We start from the raw sequence: 23,322 nt of genomic DNA on the forward strand, positions 1-23,322 counted from the left end.
TTGTTCGGCATCATCTTCTGTCGATAGCTTCGACGCGCTCCGGTGATGACACGCAACCTGTTCACGATCTACTCCAATGCGTGGAGGATGCCGAAGAACACCCGTGTCTGCACCGCGCGCATTCCGTAACAACCCTTGACACCATGAACGAATTCAGTGTTAAGAACGGTATAGCGTGCGAACAACACGTGTTGAGTTAATGAGTTAATGATGACGTCACCTGCTGCTGCTCTATATAACAACGGGAGACACAGCAGAGCCTCACCATTCTGGCGAATTGCCCGATGATGCTGGATGCAATTACCAGCGAAACGTCGTACTCAAATTGTAAATGTTGTGGCTTCAACACACCGGTGGGCTAAAGCAGTGAACTATTTGTCTTTTGTCAACGTGACACATTTTTACTGACTGGCCGTGTCGGGTGGTGGAGGGTTACGACACATTTATAAATAACGCGATCTAAACCCAAAAATCGTTGATTATGAACACTTGTTATAAAAACACGTGTTGTAAACACGGATCTGAAAGTGAGGTATTTATTAAAATGAAAGTCAACATAACAACAAATGCGAGGATCGTTTCAAAGTCTGTGCATTCTTGAGCAGCTCTTAACCCCCGTCGCTATGAATACGTTGCAATGACGATGATCTATGAGACAACGGGAATAGGCACACGTGCCTGCAGATATGCTCCTTATTGAACAAGTAAAGGAAAAAGCCAGGCATGAGCACGGACAATGTAAATCTATTCCAGCATGCCTTTGCTTTCGGAAGTATTACATTATCAGTGCAAAAGCCGACGGAGTAGCTTTTATTCGAGCGAAACGCGCTGATATATTTTGTATGGTTTATGCCTCCGGGTTTACGCTCTGGTAAGATCGCAATAACAACACTACTTTACACGCGAGGTTCGCTCATATTGGGATCATCACGAGGCAAACAATTCGTCGTAACTCCGCCCTTCCGACGGCCAAAACCACCGCACCAACAAGTTCAACCTCAGTCATGACGCGTTGAATAAAAACACAATTCCAGAAATTCGTGACTACTCCACACGTAAGGCACCTGGCTACAAAGGCAGAGATCCCCATATAGCCCACGCGTGATGTTGGGGCAAGTGCTGCCAGCGAGAAGCACCTATGAAGGCTGGAACACGGCGTATGAAGGGGATCGTGTAGCCAGTACCACGCACGGCCGCTTTTGTCTCCCCAGTGCTCATGTTTTACACACTGCACCGGATACTTATTTTGAGGCTGAGCCGACCTAGGCGGAGGCCCAAGGACCGCTACAAGACAATTTGGAAGGAAGTGTCGGGCGGTGACGTCAGTCGGTAAATAACTCGTTGTTCGGCATCATCTTCTGTCGATAGCTTAGACGCGCTCCGGTGATGACACGCAATCGAACTCGGGTCTCCGGTGTCGTAGCGCAGCGCGCTGACCGCTACACCACCGCTCCCGCTCACCGTACGATTGCAAACATCTCCCCCTTACATTCTAGATTTGAAGCTTTCGTGACTGCAAGGATTCATATTCTTAGGTTTTTTCGGTAAAGTCACGTAGGTAAAACATTAAAAAAGTGAAATAAAATAAAAATCCCGACGTTTCGGAGGCAACACAAGCTTCCGTCTTCAGGTGGGACCGTCACAGCCACGACAGCTGTATCAAGTACTTGATACAGCTGTCGTGGCTGTGACGGTCCCACCTGTTTTACCTACGTGACTTTACCGAAAAACCCTAAGAATATCTCCCCCTACAGCCTCTCGCTGGTTGTAGGGCCAAGCGCTCTTAGCGAGACCCTATGGAGCACCTATACAGGTACTGAACGTACTCGCAACGCACCCACGCGCACGTTGAGCAGCAGCAGACGGCTCCGCCTTACCCTGAATATGTAGGGCGCGGTGCGCTTGTCGACGGCCTTGAGCGCGATGAAGGCGATGGTGTCGATGAAGGATGCGCTGGACAGGAGGCAGGGCCCCAGGATGGCGTGCTCGGGCACGTCGCACGTGGTGAACACACTCGTGAAGATGTCGGCGAGGCGCTGCTGGACGGCGCGGACGTCGTCGTCCCACGGACCCTTCACCACCATGCCCGCCGCCTCCACGTCCATCTCAGACTGCGCGCGCATGCGGTGGGGTGGAAATGGGTAAAAACAACAGTTTCGTTTTTATTTTGTATATATGTGTGTGCGTGTGGTTTTTTTTCACTAGTGATGTGTTTACACTTTTCTATACTTTGCGCTCATATCGTGGTTTTATTTTTGTTACTCTTTGGTTGAATTTCGATTTAAAGCTTTCGTGACTGCAGGGATTCATCTTCTCGGTTCTTTCTGTAAAGTCACGTAGGTAGAAAAAATAATTATGGATTCTTGCAGTCACGAACGCTTCAAATCACAGATCTATTGCTGTTGTTGTTGTAAAGTTCTGATTTGTCCCGACTGGACATCCGTGAAGACGAGCTTAATAGCTCATCGCATTCCTCCAAGTATAAATAAATAATATCGTAATTCTGGTGAAGACAACGACCTCCCCCCACCTCCCGACCCCACGTAGCCTGTAGGGCAGAGTTCGACAATCTGCGGCTCTTTAATGACTCCTGCGTGACGTTGTTGATGAAGGATCGCCTTCTCTCCTACCCGCCACGCGCATTCGCGACTCTTGCAATTTTTACGGGAAGTTTGTTTTATAATATAGATACAGAATTCTCAAAAAAAAATCTCCCTTCTTGTTATTTTGATTGCCCATCCCTGCTGTTAGTGGGGAGTGCGCTGTTAGCGAGCACCTATTAAGATCGGTGTGGGGGCCATGCACGCGCAAGCACAGAGTCACGTGAACGCCGCTTGCCAACCGACGAATTCGCGAACGCCGTTGAGCCGGATTTCGTTACGGTGGCGCATTTACCTCTGAGCATGTGCACCCAACCGCAGTATATATATACGCTGGTGTATCGATATATGTAAAGACATTCATGGGTATCACCATTCATCAACACGCACTGACCAGCGAGGTGAAGTATGGGAAAGCCACCCCATGCGACCTACACGGCTGGATTGAAAAAACAGTGCCAACTTATTCTTCTTATTGGAATAAAGTGAGCCGGTGATTCTTGTTGTAGGCGAGTATCTGTTAAGATGACACATTCCATAGTGGTCACTGAGCTCCTACCTCCCCTCCCCGCGAGTGAAAAGATTGCCCATTGACACTGAGCCGGTTGCAAATTCACGTGAACATAGCTGCCAAGCCCGCGGTGGCAGGCGCGCAAGAGATTAAGGCCCTTAATGTTCATGATCGTCGCCGTGAACAGTTCCAAACACAAACGCGTGGACACTTCGAGTCTCATATCAGCCGTGCATATATCCACACACGCACACAAGCGCGGACACACATACATACACGCGCACACACACATACATACACGCGCGCACACGCACACACGCGCACACACACACATACACGCAAATCACAAAACCCAAAGCAAAGCATACGTTCTACACCGATGTGTTCACCGATTTAAAGACACATGTGCAGCCCATTGCAAGAAAACAAATCGCTTAAATCAAGAACGTCACTTTTTTTTACTGAAATTGTTTAGTTATTGAGCCCACAAAGTGTTGAAAGGTGTGTTTATATCTGAAGCATATCTCGTTTTTATGGAAGACGCGTTTCGAGGTTCGGTTGTGGAGGAAAAGGCGTCTTCATTTTCACAGCGGGACATAAAACCGTGTCCGCGTGTTATATACGAGGCATGACACGTCACTTAATCAGATCCTGCGAGACATCTCACTGAAGACATCTCTCGTGCGAGACATCTCACTTAAGTTCCGATAGATAGCGAGGATTTGAACCATTGGTGTCAACGCCGTTGTGGAATGGTGTTTATGTATTATTATTATTATTATTTTAATTTCATCTATATGCATTTTTATTTGCATGCCCGGAATAAAAACTTAAAATAATATTATATTAAATCTATCATCGAGATATTATCTCTCTCTTTGTTTTTTGTTTTTTCTCAGGCCAAAAACAACGCGTTCTTAAGAGAATGGCAGCGTGTGTGAGTTTACGTGAGCTTCCTTCAGCTACCAACTGTTACCAACCGCGCACGTGGTTTCTTTTTTTATCGTTCGCGATTGGATAACGCCTGACGTATCTATGGCAAGAGTTTCTATTTGAAGCTTTCGTGACTGCAGGGATTCATCTTCTTGGTTCTTTCGGTAAAGTAATCACGTAGAAGGGAAATAATAAAATAATAAAAACATAAAAATAGAAACACTTTTCACATTTTTCGATTTAAAGCTTTCGTGACTGCAGGGATTCATCGTCTTGGTTCTTTCGGTAAAGTCATCACGTAGAAGGGAAATAATAAAATAATAAAAATAAAACATAATAAAATACAAATCTCACGACGTTTCGGCCACAACACAAGCAGCCGTGCTGCTTGCAGCCGTGCTGCTTGCGTTGTGGCCGAAACGTCGTGAGAATTGTATTTTATTATGTTTTATTTTTATTATTTTATTATTTCCCTTCTACGTGACTTTACCGAAAGAACCAAGAACATGGCAAGAGTGTTTGAGTCTCAAAGAGCAGGTGATTGAGTCCCCGCAGGAATGTACCTGCGGCGCAGTGGCGAGCGAGCGCGCGGCATTCTCGAACTTGCGACTCGAGTTCGATCCCTGGCCGCGGTTAACATCAGTGGCGAGTGATGATGTTAACCGGCACTGACCCCCCCCCCCTCCTCCATCCGCGTCCATCTTCAACAAAGCTGCACTGACTCGTGTGGTCAAATATGTTCTTTTTTTAAACCTCCATTGAGCGACACGGCATGGAGAAGCCTCCATCCAGCAGTGGATTGACAAAGGTCTGAAGTTTTTTTTTTACATTTAATCTCCATCTGTGTCGGCCAAAAAGCGCAATTTTGTGCTCATTAATTCACGTAAGTTATTTGATGACGCTTCTGCGTTGGCAATGGTGCCCAAGCACAATTACAACACTGCCTTGCAAGAATATATATACAAACCATCGGCGACGTTTCGGGCAATAGCCCTTCTTCGTAGCAAATAATGTGCCACGATGTGCAATGAAGAAGGGCCATCGCCCCCCCCCCCCCCCCCAAAAAAAAAACGTCGCCGACGATAGATCTTCTTTTTCTTTTCGAAGCAATGTCGTTGACGAGCGTTCGTGGTTTTCGTCTTCGATCAATTCGCTCACGATGTGGAATCCGCACGCGAAGAATTCTGAGTATGCGATTTGAGGTGACCCTCTCTACAACAGATTGCCGCTGATGGGAGAGCAACACGCACTCCGTCGAATATCTCTCTTGACGTTATTCTTTTTACTTAATTTTTTTTTACATACAGAAATTGCAACAATATTCTCCGCACCCACCCCCCCCCCTTCCCCCGCCATGACCCACCGGTTCGTAATAAACAAAAATATCTCCGCGTTGTAAACACGCGGCTGTCGGCCAGCTCACGTTCCGAATTGTTGTTTTGGTGGTTATGGTTGTTGTTGCTGCTGCTGTTGTTTTGCGATGATCAGCAGTTCGATAATCACGACCTCGCTTCGCTCATTGCAACTCGTCGCTTGACTGCGTCGGAATTCGCGACTCGCTGTGTATTTAACAGAGTGCAGCGCGCTTGCGCGTCGCTCGATCACTTACGTGACACGCGGGCGTAATTCGCAACGGTACGTATATACGTACGTACACCGCGAGAAAGACCTGTCGATACAAACATACAATCCTACAATGTGCACGTGCTGTATGTGCGGGTTAACATTGCATTGCGTGCGGTGGAGGGCTGGCACGGCGGTTAACGCGCTACGCAATGAAACCCCCCCGTGGACCTACGTTAGATTCCCGGCCTGGGCCACAGTGACCAGCGAATGACATCTGAACCGCCTCCACGTCCTTCTGCCCCCCTCCCCCACCCCCCCTCCCCCCCCTCCCCTCCTTCACCAACCCCCACTGACCAGCGTGCTGAAGTATGTGCATTGTCATTGCAATGCATCGTTGCGTGTTGTTCAGTTGTGTCGTTCGTGTCACGACACTGCGACCTGTGGTGTTGCAGGAAGGATGTGGCACAGATAGACGTGTGTGTGTGTGTGTGTAAGTGTGCAGGAGATGTGTGTGTGTGTGCAGGAGATGTGTGTGTGTAAGTGTGCAGGAGATGTGTATGTGGGTGTAGGAGAGATGTGTGTGTGTGTGTAAGTGTGCAAGAGGGACGTGTGTGTGTAAGTGTGCAGGAGGTGTGTGTGTATGTAAGTGTGCAGGAGATGTGTGTATGTAAGTGTGCAGGCGGTATGTGTGTGTGTGTAAGTGTGCAGGAGATGTGTGTGTGTAAGTGTGCAGGAGATGTTTGTGTGTGTGTGTAAGTGTGAAGGTGCTGTGTGTGTGTGTAAGTGTGCAGGAGGTGTGTGTGTGTGTAAGTGTGCAGGAGAGATGTGTGTGTGTGTGTGCAGGAGGTGTGTGTGTGTGTGTAAGTGTGCAGGAGATATGTGTGTGTGTGTAAGTGAGATGTGTGTGTGTGTAAGTCTAAGTGAGATGTGTGTGTGTAAGTGTGCAGGAGATGTGTGTGTGTGTAAGTGTGTATGAGGTGTGTGTGTGTGTAAGTGTGCAGGAGATGTGTGTGTGTGTAAGTGTACAGGAGATGTGTGTGTGTGTGTAAGTGAGATGTGTGTGTGTGTAAGTGTAAGTGTGCAGGAGGTATGTGTGTGTGTGTAAGTGTGTAAGTGTGCAGGAGGCATGTGGCACTTCAGGATACCGCTCGATCTGATGACCCAACTTGATCCATCCGCCTTGACTCATTCCAATTAACTCGCCTCTATTTAAGACGTGCCACATTCATCCCGAATTAACCGTCCTTAAAAAGTACGATTATGGGTACAAGAAGCCAGTAAAGACGGTGAATTAGGTGCGTAAGGCAGTTTGAACTGGTGTATGTTACTGGGGAGGAGCATACGATGCAAAGTTCTTGAGTAAATATCATGGACAGAGCTGAATACAAGAAGGATCACATCGTCGACGTATTTAATAAATGAAATGTTGAAAGAACGTTCGAGAGATAGAGAGAGAGGGGACCTAAAACCTGATTGACCTAAGTTCTTCACGTACATCAGAACGGTGAATTAAAACGATCTGCAATTCGTGAAGCGTTTAACATTTAAAGAAAGCACACACACACACTAACACTCACGATGAACGCAATGTTTTAGCGTCTGTAGCCGAGCATATAAACGAGCGTGGAAATAGATTAAATATAAAACTAGATCGCGTCTCAAAACAAAATCCAACAATGCGCATGGAGTGATCGGCGTATCGACGAACACGGCATATTTTTTAAATAAATATACATTTATAACGCGATGCACTGAACAAAATTGCACTGTAACAAAGACACGGATCCCCCTCCCCCCCCCCCCCCGTATAGCCTCAACACACTGTTGGGGCAAGTGCTGTTGGCGAGCACCTATGAAGGCCGGGGTGGGATGGCCAGCACCACGCCCGTCCGCCTTTGTCTTCCGAGTGGCGGTGTTCACACACCGCACCAGCTAACCCACTTAAGGCTGAGTCGACCTAGGCGAGGCCCAGGAATCGGTTTCAGATCATCGTCACCGGTATTGGCCGTGAGCGGGAATCCAACTCGGAAAACCGCCGGGTTCGGAGCGGCAGTTTAGCGCTAACCGCTGCGCCACCGCTCCCCGGCGTAACGCATCCCACCCACCACCCAAACACTCGCTCGCACGTGCGGCCCGACCCGTGCGAGCCTCTGTGCCTCTGCGTGTATGTGTGTCCGTCTGTTCAGCCGCTGTTTCCCCGTTACACACAGAAGCGTATGCCGTCCGCCGCCACCGCATCTCATTTACATATTTACGCATTTCCCACCGAGACTGTAATTAAAAGCGGTGCCTGCGTTTAATTAGTTTTAATCCGATAGTCGTTACGCAAATGATGCCGGGGAGCTAAAACTCGGAGCGCCGTCCTCGGCCTTACACAGCAGAGGTTAGCGCGCGCGCACGTGCCGGTAGGAGTGTGATGGTAGGAGTGTGATGGTAGGAGTGTGATGGTAAGAGAGTGATGGTAGGAGTGTGATGGTAGGAGTGTGATGGTAGGAGTGTGATGGTAGGAGTGTGATGGTCGGAGTGTGATGGTAGGAGTGTGATGGTAGGAGCGGGAGTGTGATGGGGAGCGGCGGTGCAGTGGTTAGCGCTACGCTGCGCTACGAAGCCGGCGGCCCCGAGTTCGATTCGCGCTCACGGCCACGTGCACCATCAGTGACGATTATCTGAACCGGTCCCGGGCCTCTCCTAGGTCGACTCGGCCTCAAATTAGCACTTGGTGAGGTGTATAGTAAACATCGCCACTGGGGAGACAAAGGCGGCCTGCCTTCACAGGTGCTCGCTAACAGCACTTGTCCCAACAGTCTGTTAAGGCTATACGGGGGATCTCTATATCTGCCTTAGCGTGAGAGATATCGGCAGAAATAGCTGCTTCTGCTACTACTGCTACAATCGCCTGCGTGAAATGAATCGACTCATGCTCATGAACGCATTCTCTCGCGTTCGTGATTGCGCTACAATTTGTGGCTGCTAAACGAGCGCACATTCACTGATTCCGCACATCTATATTGTCAATACATACACACACACACACACGTGATGTGTACATACCTGATGAAGTACGGTCGTATGTACGTTTAGATTCATTTGGAAAATATGCGCGGGCCGTTGTGTGTTACATTATCCGTTGCACGTTAGGGGACCTCCTTTAACGCATTAGAAACCTCCGCTGCTTTGTTTTTAAAGTGATGGCCCAATATAAAACAAATCACTTTTTTACATATATGTGGATGCGAATATTAAACGCGTGCAAATAAGGTCCGCCGCGTATGCGTTGAATCATTCGCTTTTCCGCGGCCGCAGTACGTGCCTGGATGTTCTTTTTTGTGTTCACACACACACACAAACACATCCCATGAGCCAGTGTGAGGAGCGCAGATGGGTCTCAAAACCGGCGCATACATTAAAAGTGCGTATAAAAAACCCAGCAAAGCCGCAGCATTCATTAAACAACGCAACGAGTCGTCCTCATGCATGACGTGCACCATACACACACACGCACCATTGTAGTTGATCCTGTAAATGAACTGCTACGAATCGGCACGACGTCAAAACTGCCGCTTGTAAATTAACGCGTTAGCGTCTTCACGGGGCTTTACAATTTGCGCGTTTGGGGGCATTTGTAGACACTTCAACAAAGTGATACTGCTGCCGCTGCTTATCTTACTGCTGCTGCTGTTGCTGCTGTTGATGTTGCTGCTGCTATTGCTGTGATGCTGACGGCGAGGTGGGTGGCATGTGTGCTACCATCACGGCTGCTGTGTGGCACATTGCTCATAAACACTCTCTCGGCCCGACAGCATGCGGCGACAGATGCCCGCTCTCCCCTGCTCCTCGCATATTGTCCGCCGCGCATCTGTCGCGCTCAAATAAAAGTGATCGGAGCGAAGAATGACCATGATAATTTTTTTTTAAAGGACAGCGGTTGGGTGATGGTCAAGGCGTCGGAAGATTGGTGGAACGGTGGGGGGGGGGGTGCGGTGTGGAGTCGGGAAGGGGACACACACACACACACGAACGTGTTCAAAGCCAATTAGTGAAAGTGCCAGAAACGCATTGCTAATGCTGCGCCGACAGCCACGCGCGTTCGTCCGCTTCGCGAAAAGAGGTGGGGGGGGGGAGGCTGTCGTTCGGACGAGTTCCAGACGCTCGAGTCGATGTTAACGGAGCAGCGCCCAAGTCATCGTCGAGCAAATGCAGCGCGCGTGGGTTGCGCGCGCGCGGGAGTCCGATTTCGATTTCGCATCGTGGCCAACGTCACTCCGCCACGCGGACGCGTCAGTGGCGTCGATTGGTAACGGTGAGCGCGAAGATTCGTTCCGAGTCCTGAACGCGTCTCTTGAATGGATCGCATCTCTTATTAAGAGCGACGCACGGTCTATGTCTTGCCTGTAAAACTAGAAACCGCCGCTGTCCCGTCAAGTCGGACTACAATTGAACGGAGGTGGGGGGGGGGGTGTGGGGTTTGGGGGGAGATTTCATTTTAGAAAAAACGGAGCCACGTTTCCGCTATGAATTATAACGGGCGGCTGTCGATTAAGACTCACAGACTCGCGTGCGCACAGGAAAAGTATTCCGCTTTTGTAGAAACCCCGAGTTGCGCACGCACGAGAAAGAAAGGAGAGAGAGAGAGGACACGGATGGGGATCGTTTCAACTCTCAGCCGCTCATCATCGCGGGGGGGGGGGAGCACGTGGCGACGGCACCGCACATGCACGAGACGACAACGCCGACCAACTCGAGAGCCACTCAAACAAAGTGCGCCCAGACGCGTGGCAGTGTCGTGCGATCTGCCGTCGTTGAGCAACGCAGCACCTCGGCACGACAGCCGCAGCCGCTGCTGCGGTCTTGCTCGAAGATCGTAACGGAGGCCACTGGAGCGAGAGGGGATGCGAGAGGATGAACACAAAACCCCAGCGTATCTCTCTCACCTTTGGACATGAGTCGCGCCGAGTGCGTGAAGGAGGTCGAGGAGGAAGGGAAGGAGGAGGCGGAGGAGAGGAGACGCAGGCGACGATGTCAGAGCGTAAAAGCCAGGGAGGAGGACGGCCGAGGGAGAGGACGGGGCAGGTGTAATCACATCGGCAGGCGGAGAGCGACGACTAATAAAGGTGCGTGAGTGGCGGCGGGCGTGGAGACTCTCTCTGCGTGCATCCCTGAGCTCGCAACGCCGCGTGCGCACGGGGGGTACCACTCTCCGCCTCCTCCACCCCCCCCCCCAAGACCACTTCCTCCACCCACCCCCCCCGAAGGCCACCCCCAGCCCAATCAGCTTTCGCCTACCACGTAGGCAAGACCGAGCGCGCGTTGTGACGGCGCGTGCCATTGGCTGGGGCGTTATCTATTTAATTCATTGATTCCCCCCCCCTATACCCTGCATCGTGAATGCATGAGAAATGAGGACGCAATCGCTGCGAACCCGCGCTCTGATCACGACGGCTCGTCAATGCGTAAACGCGTTGAGTTGTCAAGTCACGCGAATCGCGTCTCAATGCACAGCTGCCTCGCTTGTAAGGGAGTGTGGAGGCGTTGGATTGCGTTTGCACTCCCGATGCCTGCTGGCTTTAAACTTTAAAGCTGTGGCTTAGTTAGATAAGCGCCAGCGACATTAACCGACGAGTTTGTCCAAATGCGGCGTGAACTTTGTTCTTCCCTGTGCTTTGGCTTGGTAGTGTGAGTCAGTTTGCTCTCACGTCACAATACGCCCGTGCGAGCGCGCGGCCCGTTTTTTTCTTCTTCTATTATGATTTAAATGACGCCGATGAATCTCCACTGTAATTTACTGCTTTATGCCAAAGGGAAAAAAAAAAATAACAACGCGATCGAAAATCCAACTCACACGGCCCGCGTTACGAAGCGCAGACAACTACTACGACTGCGCAAAAGCGCGTCAATGTCGTACGCAAACGTCCGTGCGTGTGTGCGTGCGTGTGTAAGAAAATCCAATAGCAATTTTAATAATTGCTAGTCAGCGAAAAATTATCACAAGGTAGGTGATTTGTGACACCGGAGATGATAGGTTGCGCAATATCGCAGAGGTTTTTTTTTAATGCGTAATTTGCGCACGCCGACTCGCACGGACGATGCGAACCCCGCCGTCGAAAAAAAAAGACCAAAAAAGAGATCATCGGCAGCCATACTCTGTGAAGATGCCACAAGTGAGAAAGCGCATCTCAATGTCAGCGCCGGGCCACGCAATGCAAAGTTTAAAGTCACGTGGGAGAGGTTACATTCGGTGCGGCCCAACTCTCTAATGATCTCGCGCGTGCAAAATTACGTTTGAATTATTATTACGACTGTTATTATTGTCGGTTTAACTCTATTGGATAATGTTATCGACCAGCGCAAAAAAGCGCGCAGAGTTCACGCGTGAGGCTTTGAAACGGCGGAACGGGAGTTTTTTTTTCACTCGCGTCTCGAAACGTTCAATTGTGTTCTTTAAAAATCTCAGTTCATGCATATATTGTTTAAAGTTTTAACCAAGGAACAGTTATTTTCTTTGAAAGCAAAACAACTCGACTCGTCAAGCCGAATAATCATCGCGTTCGGGCGCACCGTCTCTTATTAGCGAAGCGAAGAAACACTCCGCGTCTTCTGCGTGCAAAACAAAACTCGCGCGTTTCGTCGAAGGTGCCAGTTGCCGCCGAGACAAACCGCTTCACTTGGTCCAATTCAATCGTTCAGCGCGAAAAACGCCGAGATGCAAACAACTTTGCGCGTTTCTCTTTTTTGGTGAAACTCGAGAAACCGCATTGCGTCGCGAGCACACCGCCTCGTTTGATTCTAATAAGTTGCACGCACGCCGTTATCAAGACAGCCTGCTTTATTATCCCTGTGTGTGTGTGTGTGTATGTTACAAAGCGTTATCGTGTTTGTCTTAAAACCTTAAACGCTTCTTCGACGTCCCGAAAATGAACCGAACGGCAGATTCCCGTGTGCGGTGTCGCACTTCGGCAACAGTTCCCTGGCGCGTATCGTAAAATTATTGGCGCAACGCGTTGCGTAAATGTGCCCGCGCGCGCGTGTGAACGCCGCAGTGCCGTGCCACGCCGCGACGTACCTCTCGTGTGCACACGGGTGCCGAGTCTTCACGCCGTGCAAGCTGCACGTCAAACGCGTTGGGCAGTCAACTGTGACCGCCGAACGGCGAGCGCTGCGTTAAGAACGGCGAGGTCGACCCGCGGAGTGCGCATGCATCGAGCACCGAACGCAAATCCGTCGCGTGCCATTTTAATAATGTATAAATACAGCACTTAACAACGCGTGTATGTGATATTAACAGTGGGGCCACGTATTGAAGGGCTCTGTAATTGATCACTTATATCTTTGGTTGTTGTTGTTATTGTTTTTTTTCAAATCTCTTCCGAGGGAAGAAAAGTTGTTTCGTGAAAACTCGCGTGCGTGTTTAAGGAAAAGCGCTCGCAATTTAAGGTCATTTTGGGGTCAAATTTAATCCGTCACAATTCTCAGAAACAGGGCAATGATGTTAATTTTTGGTTTGTTTTGTATCGCCCCGCGTCCCTCGTCTTATGATTTTGATCTCACTGACCAAACGAAATGTGCAGTGGGCACCTACGGCATTTATCTGCCCATGGATTGTGACGATGACATTTGATCTCTGCACGAAGAACATTACGCGAGAGCCTGACTCTGGTGCATGCAGTGAGTGACATCGTCGCAAGTGTTACGGCTCGTTGGTGATCACAGATTTAACACGCGTACTCATTCAATCAGTAAACAACTTAACCAGCCCCCCACCCCACCCAAATAAAAATCCGAAGGTCGTACGACTCGACGCGCGCGATCGAAAAGCCACGGGCACATTCACCGATCATTTATTTGTGTTTGTGGATGTCAATCGTCGTGACCTACGAGGCGGCGTGGGGAGGCCTTCATCCAGCAGTGGATTGGCAAAGGGCCGTGAATTATTCATCACTAACTTTATTTTTTTTATCGCTTTTTGAGGCGCAGGAAGACAATGGCACGCGTTTGCGATACTCGTAAAAATATATATACGTACACAAATATGACATTTACATTTTAGCTACAAACGTTGTGTGCCAGTTGATTGTGTCTGGCGTCTATTTCAACCTTCAACAGAATGTAGCCACAGTTTATTCAACTTTACACGTAGCTACTCATGATTAAACATATTTAATGTGATTCAACTCATAATGAACACAATAAACTAAGTTATTTAATGAAGAACGCCTCAATGCTCTTTTTCAGGAGGGATGTTCAGCAAATTCATTTTCATTTTCAAATCGCGTGTTTTGCGATATGCCGGAGGAAACAGGAGAATTCAGATACAACTCAACGGACATTCAAAGAGGAATAACAATGACATCTCCACACAGACGGCATCACAAACCCACTTGCTCTACTGCCCTATGTTGACCAAACAACAAGCTCGTCCTCACTCACGCACTCACTCACGCACTCACTCACTCACGCACTCACTCACGCACGCACACGTTCACTCACGCACTCACTCACGCACTCACACGCTCATGCACTCACTCACTCACTCACGCACTCACGCACTCACTCACGCACTCACTCACGCACACGCTCACTCACGCACTCACTCACTCACTCACGCACTCACGCACACGCTCACTCACTCACTCACGCACTCACTCACTCACGCATTCACGCACTCACTCACGCACTCACTCACTCATTCACGCTCACTCACGCACTCACTCACGCACTCAATCACGCACTCGCTCACGCACACGCTCGCTCACGCACTCACTCACTCACGCGCTCACTCACGCACTCACTCACACACTCGCTCACGCACTCACTCACGCACTCACTCACTCACTCACGCACACACGCACGCACGCCACCAGCCTCCTCGACCCAACCCAGACGACCGAGACTGCGCGAGCAACAGCGCTCTCTCTTGGACCACCTCTTACGCACGCGCCGCCTCGACGGCAGAAGCCGCGATAATCGAGGCACCTTGCTCTCTGCACCCCACCCACCCCCTGCGCACCCCTCCCGCTGCCCCCCACAATGCTCACCACCCCCCCTTCACTCGGCAAACCATCTTAGCTCGCTGCCACCTTCGTTGCGTGGACGCAGGGCCGAGCGCCAGACGCGACTGTGCCGAGCACCGTTTATTATTCATGAGACGGGCGCGGCACCGCGCGGGCGGCCGAGCCCCTCCCGAGCCCCCCTCGCCATCTGGCCCGGTCCGGACCGAGAGCGGCGCGGGATCCCCCCGGCCCTGGCCAGATGAGCTCGCCAGCCGGCCCGCTCTGTACACCACGCAGCCTCCGAGCCCTTCGGGCGAGTGAGTGGGCGAGCGGGCAAGCAGGCGGGCAGGCTGGCAGGCAGGCAGGCAGGCGGGCAGTAACACGGGACACGGGTCTCGGGCAAAAGCTGCTTGATGTGCCCCCGTCGCGCTGTTTGTTGATGGAGAGGAGACCTTAGATGTTGCGCTGTTTTCTTGTAGGGGGTGCGGAGTAGTAGGAGGAGGGGTAGAAGGAGGAGGAGGAGGAGAGGCAGTTGACGGGGTGGTTTGGAACGCGAGGAGATGGCGATGACGACTCGTTTCGTTTCGGATGTGGCGGTGGTTGGTGGTGGTTGGTGGTTAGACATCCGTTCGCACTCAATGAGTCAATAGGAGGATTTGCAAACAGCGGAAACGTTACGACGGCACTCAAGTGAGGCTTGCCCAAGATCTGCTTTGCTAGAGTGTGCCATGGAGTCTTGCGTAACGTCTGTTTACCGCAATAAGCAACCGAACCCTGCGCGTGCAGGGGTGTGAATCGGGTGGCGCCAAGGCGTTTCGAAAGTGGTCAGTCACCGGGAAACTGTGGCTACTGACATACCTTGAAGATCCTCTTGGTTCTTTCGGTAAAGTCACGTAGAAGGGAAGTAATAAAATAATAAAAATAAAACATAACAAAATAATTCTCACAACGTTTCGGCCACAACACAAGTAGCCGTCCTCAGGTGAAGACAGGTCTGTCGAGGCGACAGCGTCTAAAAGAAAAACACCACCACGCTTGGAGCGTCTATTTAAGCTGGGTTAGAAAGGGGGAGGGGGGAAATGCGCATTGACGAAGATGAATCCCTGCAGTCACGAAAGCTTTAAATCGAAAGATACCGTGAAGACTTTGCCTGATAAACGTGAAACATTGGCGTCACTGACGCAGTCGTGTTCGTTACACGCGTTCGATAGACGCGTCGACAGAGAGAGATGTAACGAACGCAGTCGCGTTGTCAGAATAGCGATAACTCGGACGCGGAGCGGTGGGGCACTGATTAGCGCACTGCGTTCTTAAGCCGAGCCACCCGAGTTCGAATCGCGGCCACGGCGAAAATAACTGACGCCTGATATCTCAGCATCTCGTCACCCCCCTCCCCCTCCCCGCTTCACCGAACCTGCGGTGACAAGTCTGGGGAAGTATGGCGAACAAAAACCCTCCCCGGCAGTGGCGCAACACTGCAACGAACAGGCGTCCATCCATCCAAGCAGCTGTCCATCAAAGTCCCGACTTATTTGACACGCGGGGTTGCCGCATTTACAAAGGCGAACGCGTTCCAGATGTCCGCCCGGCGCCGGCATGAACCACCACGACCACCACCACCACCATTCATTTTTATAAGCAAACTACAAATTGCGCGAAATGCACACTCGAAGGCGGCCAATCGAGTGCCGGGCGGCCCGTGCCAGCGTGATTATCACGTATATTTCAATTAACGGAATTGAATTATTAAACGCAACGCGACGCAGTGAAGTGATTACTGAAATATGTAAAACGGTCGGCCCCGGGAGAATGCGCACTGTCGCTTTGTACGTCCCCGTGACATATGGCGCTAACGCCGCGTCTAATACGCATCGGCCGTTTTGTTCAGACAGACCGGGGGGTGTTAACCACCTCCTCGGTTTGTTGTTGTCTTCGTCTTCGTCGTCGTGGTCGTTGTTGTTGTTGATGCGGGATCGCTTTCACGGATAAACTTGCAGAGCCGCTTGGTAACGTTCAAACATCACCGTCGTCGTAATCGTCATCATCATCGTCGTCGTTATCATCATCATCGTCATCATCGTCGTCGTCATCGTCATCATCGTCGTCGTCATCATCGTCGTCATCATCGTCGTCATCATTGTCGTCATCGTCATCATCGTCATCATCGTCGTCGTCATCGTCATCATCGTCGTCGTCATCATCGTCGTCATCATCGTCGTCATCATTGTCGTTATCGTCATCATCGTCATCATCGTCATCATCGTCATCATCGTCGTCGTCATCATCGTCGTCATCATCGTCGTCATCATTGTCGTTATCGTCATCATCGTCATCATCGTCGTCATCGTCATCATCGTCGTCGTCATCATCGTCGTCATCATCGTCGTCATCATTGTCGTTATCGTCATCATCGTCATCATCGTCGTCGTCATCGTCATCATCGTCGTCGTCGTCATCATCGTCGTCATCATCGTCGTCCCGCACGCGGTTCTGTAAACCAACATCTGAGCTGCGAAGAAGACCAAGAAGGAGAACAAGGATAAGGAGAACATTGGGCGCTCACTGTGACATCAGCAGCACAAGGCGCTGGGAGAGTGCAACCGCTGCTGGTTGTTCCCTCTGTGTTCCCTCTGTGTTCTCTCTGTGTTCGGCGCAAACGTTTGGGCTGCTGCTGTCGTCTCGTTCGCGAGACCGACTCGTCCCGAACGCGCCACCGCACGTCGCGCTCGGAGTGCAGTTTGGCCGTCTTGTTTTATAGTTTCATTCTTTTATGGGACGGACGCAGAGGGTGGGGCGTTGCTGTCCGGTCCATCATCTGAGTTCAATTCCTGGCCACGGTTTAACAAAAAATAAAGTGAGCCGTGATGTCGAAACAGTTCCTCGATAACTCCCTACATGAAGCCCACAATGACCAGCAGTGGATAGACTTAGGACCGTGTGTGCAAAAAAAAAGAAGAGTCCCTGGACTCGATGCGGAATTTCCCTGAATGAATACGTCATCGCAATGGCAGGGCGGCGCTACAAACACAGAACCGGACTTGATACCGGGACGCCGAGAATCAGTTGCACATCGACAAACATTTCAACCACCATCTTCTCAACGGCCTACCCCTGCGAATCATTGCCACGGGGGGGGGGTGTCTTTAAGGGGGGCCCCTCTTTTTTTTCGGGGTGGGGGGGGGGTCAAGCAGACGGTGCCCTCTGTTAATGTCATCGTCTTCGTCGGTCGCCCGCAGCGTCGAGCGAGGTGTTGTCAACAGGAGGCGATTGAGCTCCCCACGAACGCAGCTTCGCGCACGCGACCGCAAGGCGCTTTGCGACTCGTGCACGATTTGGGATGATTGATGATTCACGCGCGATTTGATGGGGCGACGTTTGGGGTGATGGATGTCGATTCGCGGGTGATGGTTTGTGATCGACGATTATAGTCGATTGATGATGATTTCTGATGACGTACGGATGATGATCGATTATTTATGGATGATGATTGATGGATTGTGATTTATGGATGTCGATTGATGATTGGGGTTGTTGATGGAGAATTATAGATGACTGTGATGATTATTACACGATTGATGGATGATAACTGATGATCGATTAACGATTCTTTATTTAATGATTAATTGATGGATTATGATTTATGGATGTCGATTGATGATTGGGGGATGTTGATGGAGTATTATAGATGACTGTGATGATTATTACACGATTTATGGATGATAACTGATGATCGATTAATGATAATTTATGGATGATGATTGATGGATTGTGATTTATGGATGTCGATTGATGATTGGAGGATGTTGATGGAGGATTGTAGATGACTGTGATTATCATCACACGATTGATGATCGTTATACATGCTTGATGGATGATGATTAACGATTGATATTGATGGGTGATCGTTTTCAGATAATCATCGATGGACGATTACTTCCGCATGATTGTGATTTACGAATTCTGATATACGAATAACGATTGGTAGATGGCGGATAATTGATGATGACTTACACATGATTGAAAGCTGATTATTGATTATGTTATGGGTCGTTGATAATTTACAGATGATGACTTATGAACGCTGATTGATCAATGGTGATATAGGGATGATGATGATTTTTGTTTAAGATTGACAGATGACGAGTGATGGAGGATTCTTGACGACTGATGATCGAATATCTATACATCGATTGATGGATCATGATTTATTGATGATGATGATGAATTATGATGACCAATTGCGATTCGAAATTTCTCTGTTCATTATGACGTCATACCTTGCGTCACGTGGGTGACAACGCATGGTGAGCAGCGGATGTCGAACCGGCGTCGTTGGGTCTGTCGGTAAAGTCACGTGGTTCGGTTCAAAGGAAATAGCAAAAAAATAACAAAAAAAACTACGACGTTTCGATCGCAACACAAGCGGCTCGTGGGACTTGTTTTGACCACAAATCACCGCGCTGTTCAGTGCGGGTTGGTGAAGACCGGCAGGCACTGATGTTGGACAGAGTATACGTTCATGCGTCTCATGCTGCTTACACACGTTGTTACTGCACTGCCTTGCCTATGAAACGTATTTGCACAAACATGTTGTTATATTTCACAAGCGACTTGTTTTGTCTAAATGTTGTGAAACAGACCCGGTCTGTTTATGAATGACGTCATTTTATTGGCACATAGTAAGTAGCCTCTTGAAATCAATGTCACGTGATATTCTTTGGGTCTTTCGGTAAAGTCAAGTAGATAGGTCCACAGAAAATAACAAAACTTAAAACTACTACGTTTCGATCGCAACACAAGCGGTCGACCCGTTGTAGTTTTTTTTTTAATTTCTTTGAAACCTCTCTCCGTGACTCCCGAAAGACCCAAACAATATGAATTCCTGCAGTCACGAAAGTCAATGTCAGATGATCCTGGTTATTTACCGAGAATATGGTCGACCGATCTTGCAGCATCTTCTGAAATACAGGCACGGACAAACCAGATACAGGCAGTCATCGACTTACGAACATTCGACTTACGAACATCCACACTTAAGAACCAGCAAACTGGTTCGTAAGTGCAAACTGAACCCCACAACTATTTTGTTCAGTGGAGCAATCCTCCGCAATATGTAAGTCAGCCTCGCGCGGCCCGAGTTCCGTTCCCGCTCAGAGCCAGCATCGGTGACGATAAGCTGAACCGGTCATGGGCCTCCCGTAGATCGACTCAGCCTCAAATAAGTACCTGATGTGGTGCGTAAAAACATCGCCACTAGGGAGACAAAGGTGGTCGGGCGTGGTGTTGGACACCCACCCGCTCGTGTATCGTTCGGGCCTTCATAGGTGCTCGCTAACAGCACTTGCCCCCAACAGTCTGTTCAGCTTATATATCTTTGTGTGTGTGTGAAAGTGAGTGTGTCTGTGAAAGTCAGTGTGTGTGCACCTAGTGAGTGTGTGTGTGGGGAGCGGCAGTGAAATGTTTATCACGCTGCGCTACCAACCCGGCGACCCGAGTTCGATTCCCGCTCACGGCCAACACCAGTGACGATTGTCTGAATGGCTCCTGGGCCTCCCTTAGGTCGACTCAGCCTCAAATGAGTACCTGGTTCGGTGTGTAAGCATCGCTCCTTGGGGAGTCAAACGGTGGTCAACAGTGGCCGGTCGTGTTTCTGCCAGCTCACCCCCATCGTGTGCCACGCCGGCTTTTATTGGCGCTTCTCTCCAACAGTCGATGAAGGCGATGTGCTGGATCGTTGTCGTTGGGGTGTGTGGCCGTGCGTCTGTGTTCGTGTCTGCGCGTGCTAGCGCGTGCCTCGTGTGTGTGTCTGTCTTTGTGTCTGTGATGTCTTTGTGTCTGTCTTTGTGTCTGTGATGTCTTTGTGACTGTCTTTGTGTCTGTGATGTTCATAATCAACGTTTTTGGGTTAGATCGCGTTATTTATAAATGTGTCGTAACCCTCCACCACCCGACACGGCCAATCAGCAAAAAAAATGTAAATGTTGTGGTTTCACGCCTAAACACACCGGTGGGCTAAAGCAGTGAACTATTTGTCTTTTGTCAACGTGACACTTTTTTGCCGATTGGCCGTTTCGGGTGGTGGAGGGTTACGACACATTCGTAAATAACGCGATCTAAACCCAAAAACGTTGATTATGAATAATATTGGTCGCGAAAGCCTACCACGTGTTAAACTGTCTGTGATGTCTTTGTCTCTGTGTCTTTGTTTTTTGTGTGCATGGGCGCGTGCGTGCCCCGTGGTGTGTGCGTGCGATTGTGGTGGCTCATGGCGCCCCTTCCGACAAGTAAGCCAGCATCAGGACTCAAGGTAAACAAAAATGAAATTGATTTTTTTTTTATCTATTCATGTTACTTTGTTTATTTACTGTACAGTATTGTTTAACAGTGTTACATGCAAATGTGTTTCTTCTTATTTATGAGTTTAACAATGCTTCATGTTTTTTGTTGAACCGTAACACGAAACACTGACCACATGGGCATTTAAATATAGTGCATTTCTGTGTTCCGACTTACGAACCGTTCGACTTACGAACGGGTCTCGGAACGTATTATGTTGGTAAGTCGAGGACCACCCTGTATGACCCAGTATATGATGCATTATCATCAGAGGGTGGAGCGGTGGCGCAGATGTTTGAAGCGATTATAGGCACCCCCACTTTCGCCAACACGCACTGAACGTGGTGAAGTATGGTCTATGGAGGCGGGGGGGGCGGGGGCTTTTATCCAGCAGTAGATTGACAATGGCTTAATAGAGCATAAGTGGGTGAACGCACATATTTTACACGACGGTATGTGACCATATTCTAACAGATTATAGGACGCACTTTTTGCATGCACGGTGCTGTGTAAAATGGGAACTCTTTGTTGTCAGAGAGCATGTTGAGTTTGCATGCTCATCACAATAACACGCGTGGTTAATGCAGTCGCGATTCCTTGCAACAAAAAATGTTTCTATTTTGGTGTTTGAACGTCTTAACACAACTTGTTTAATTGCCAGACGGGGCAAAACTTACTCCTAATATGTTCACAGTGTGCTGTATTTTAAACCAAAAAGTTGTCGGTGCGCGCCTTACTCCATCCCGGCAGCTGCGAGTGTGCGGCCAGATCTCTGCGACTTCCCTTGTCGACGGCCCGGCACAACGTCTTATTATTATTTTATTTGTGTCAGCTGCGCTTCAGACTTTGCGTGGAACGTCGAACAATCCGACCTGAACAGCGCGCCGCGTGGCGAACAGCGCACAGGCAAACGGCCCCCAACGGCGACGGTTGAATTGCAGGCCAAATCCACGCGTGATTAACTTGTTTTATTTTACCCCATGGGCGTAAAAAGACACACAAGTCTTAATTTTAGAACTTTCGTGACTGCAGGAATTATTATTTGTTTCTTTCGGTTAAGTCACGTCTAAAGATAAAATAACAAATTAAATTAAATAATAGAATACGACGTTTCGATTGCAACACAAGCAATCATCATCAGGTATAATGAAATAGCGACATAAAATCTAACCAGAAAACTATAGACAGACATATTAGCAGACAGATATCACCAAGATACATAGCGAGAGCAACACAGGTAACAGAGAGGGGTGATCGTCTCTGTGTGGTGGCCTTAAATAGACAGAGGGGGGGGGCGGAGGCAGAGAGAGGGAGGAGGGTTAGAGAAAAAAATAGCATATCACACACAAGGCCCACGAAAGGAATGTGGCATTCTATAACCCCCCGGGGCCGCAAGTCAGTCACACAACCGACTGCTGCTGCTGCTGCCGCCATATGAGGTCAAAAATGCGCGCGCCTGGCTTTGGAATCCGACGCAGTCCTCGACGGACACGTGTGCACTCGGCGTATAATGCGCGACATGATGATGGGAGGTATGTCGGAACCGAACTAACATTGATCTCATCGCACGGCGCCGCTGCTGCGTTGTCAGCGATACGAGAGCACAATTAGCCACAACAACAACAACTACGAAGCAACTCGACGCAATAGCATTGCATTGAAAAAGTGAAAAAAATAAGCGACGTTCCGGTCAATGACCCTGTTTCATAGCGTAAGAAGGGAAGGGGGAATTGCCCGAAACTTCAATGTTATATATTTATTTAAGATAATGCAGTTTTATTGACGGATGTTGACTTTATTATTTAACTAATTGGGCGTCAACCCGTAGCTGAATCCACCCGCTAGAGGACGTCTTGCTTTAAGGTGCTTCTTCTAATCCCCCGCAAAAAAAAAACTACGACGTGATTTGTTCTGTTTCTCTCTCTCTGCCCCAAAAAAAATCCACAACAGCGGTCGGTGGGATGGGCAAAATTCCAACGAAGGACCCCCTCCCTCCCTCCCGATCTCATCCGCGTTCCCTGACGTACCCAGCACAGGAAATGACTGCACAGCGCCGGACGAACGCGCAGTCGGCCAAGGGAAGTTGCGCACCCACCCGCCCGCACCCACCCGCGCTTGCGGATACTGTATTTGCATCATCGGCACGGGCACCGACGACGCGTATTGTGCGGGACAAAGGATCTAACCCGCACACACACCCACACACACACTCGCGTACACACACGGGGCTCTGCATCGTACACACACCGCTCACGGACACGCACGCCACGCCACGCGCGTGCACAACACGTGTCACAGCAGAAGGAGCCACAGCGACTTTGCAGATCATCCCGAGTGGGGGGGGGGGTGCCACAGCGGGCGGGCGGGCGGGGGAGGGGGCACATTTTTA

The 23,322-nt window shown here is 49.7% G+C and overlaps 1 protein-coding gene across 1 annotated transcript in view; it reads right to left on the minus strand.

Moving 5' to 3' along the window:
• The window catches only part of PRDM8 (PR/SET domain 8), a 16,051-nt gene extending 13,939 nt beyond the window's left edge, over positions 1-2,112 (minus strand). Inside the window, exon 1 of the mRNA XM_078859419.1 lies at positions 1,878-2,112. Within this exon, the coding sequence (XP_078715545.1) occupies positions 1,878-2,105 (228 nt within the window). The 5' untranslated portion in view covers positions 2,106-2,112. The remainder of the gene's footprint in view (positions 1-1,877) is intronic.
• Positions 2,113-23,322: the final 21,210 nt, after the last annotated feature.

Source organism: Lampetra fluviatilis, chromosome 9, assembly GCF_964198595.1.
Source record: "Lampetra fluviatilis chromosome 9, kcLamFluv1.1, whole genome shotgun sequence".
NCBI classification, from domain to species: Eukaryota; Metazoa; Chordata; class Hyperoartia; order Petromyzontiformes; family Petromyzontidae; genus Lampetra; species Lampetra fluviatilis.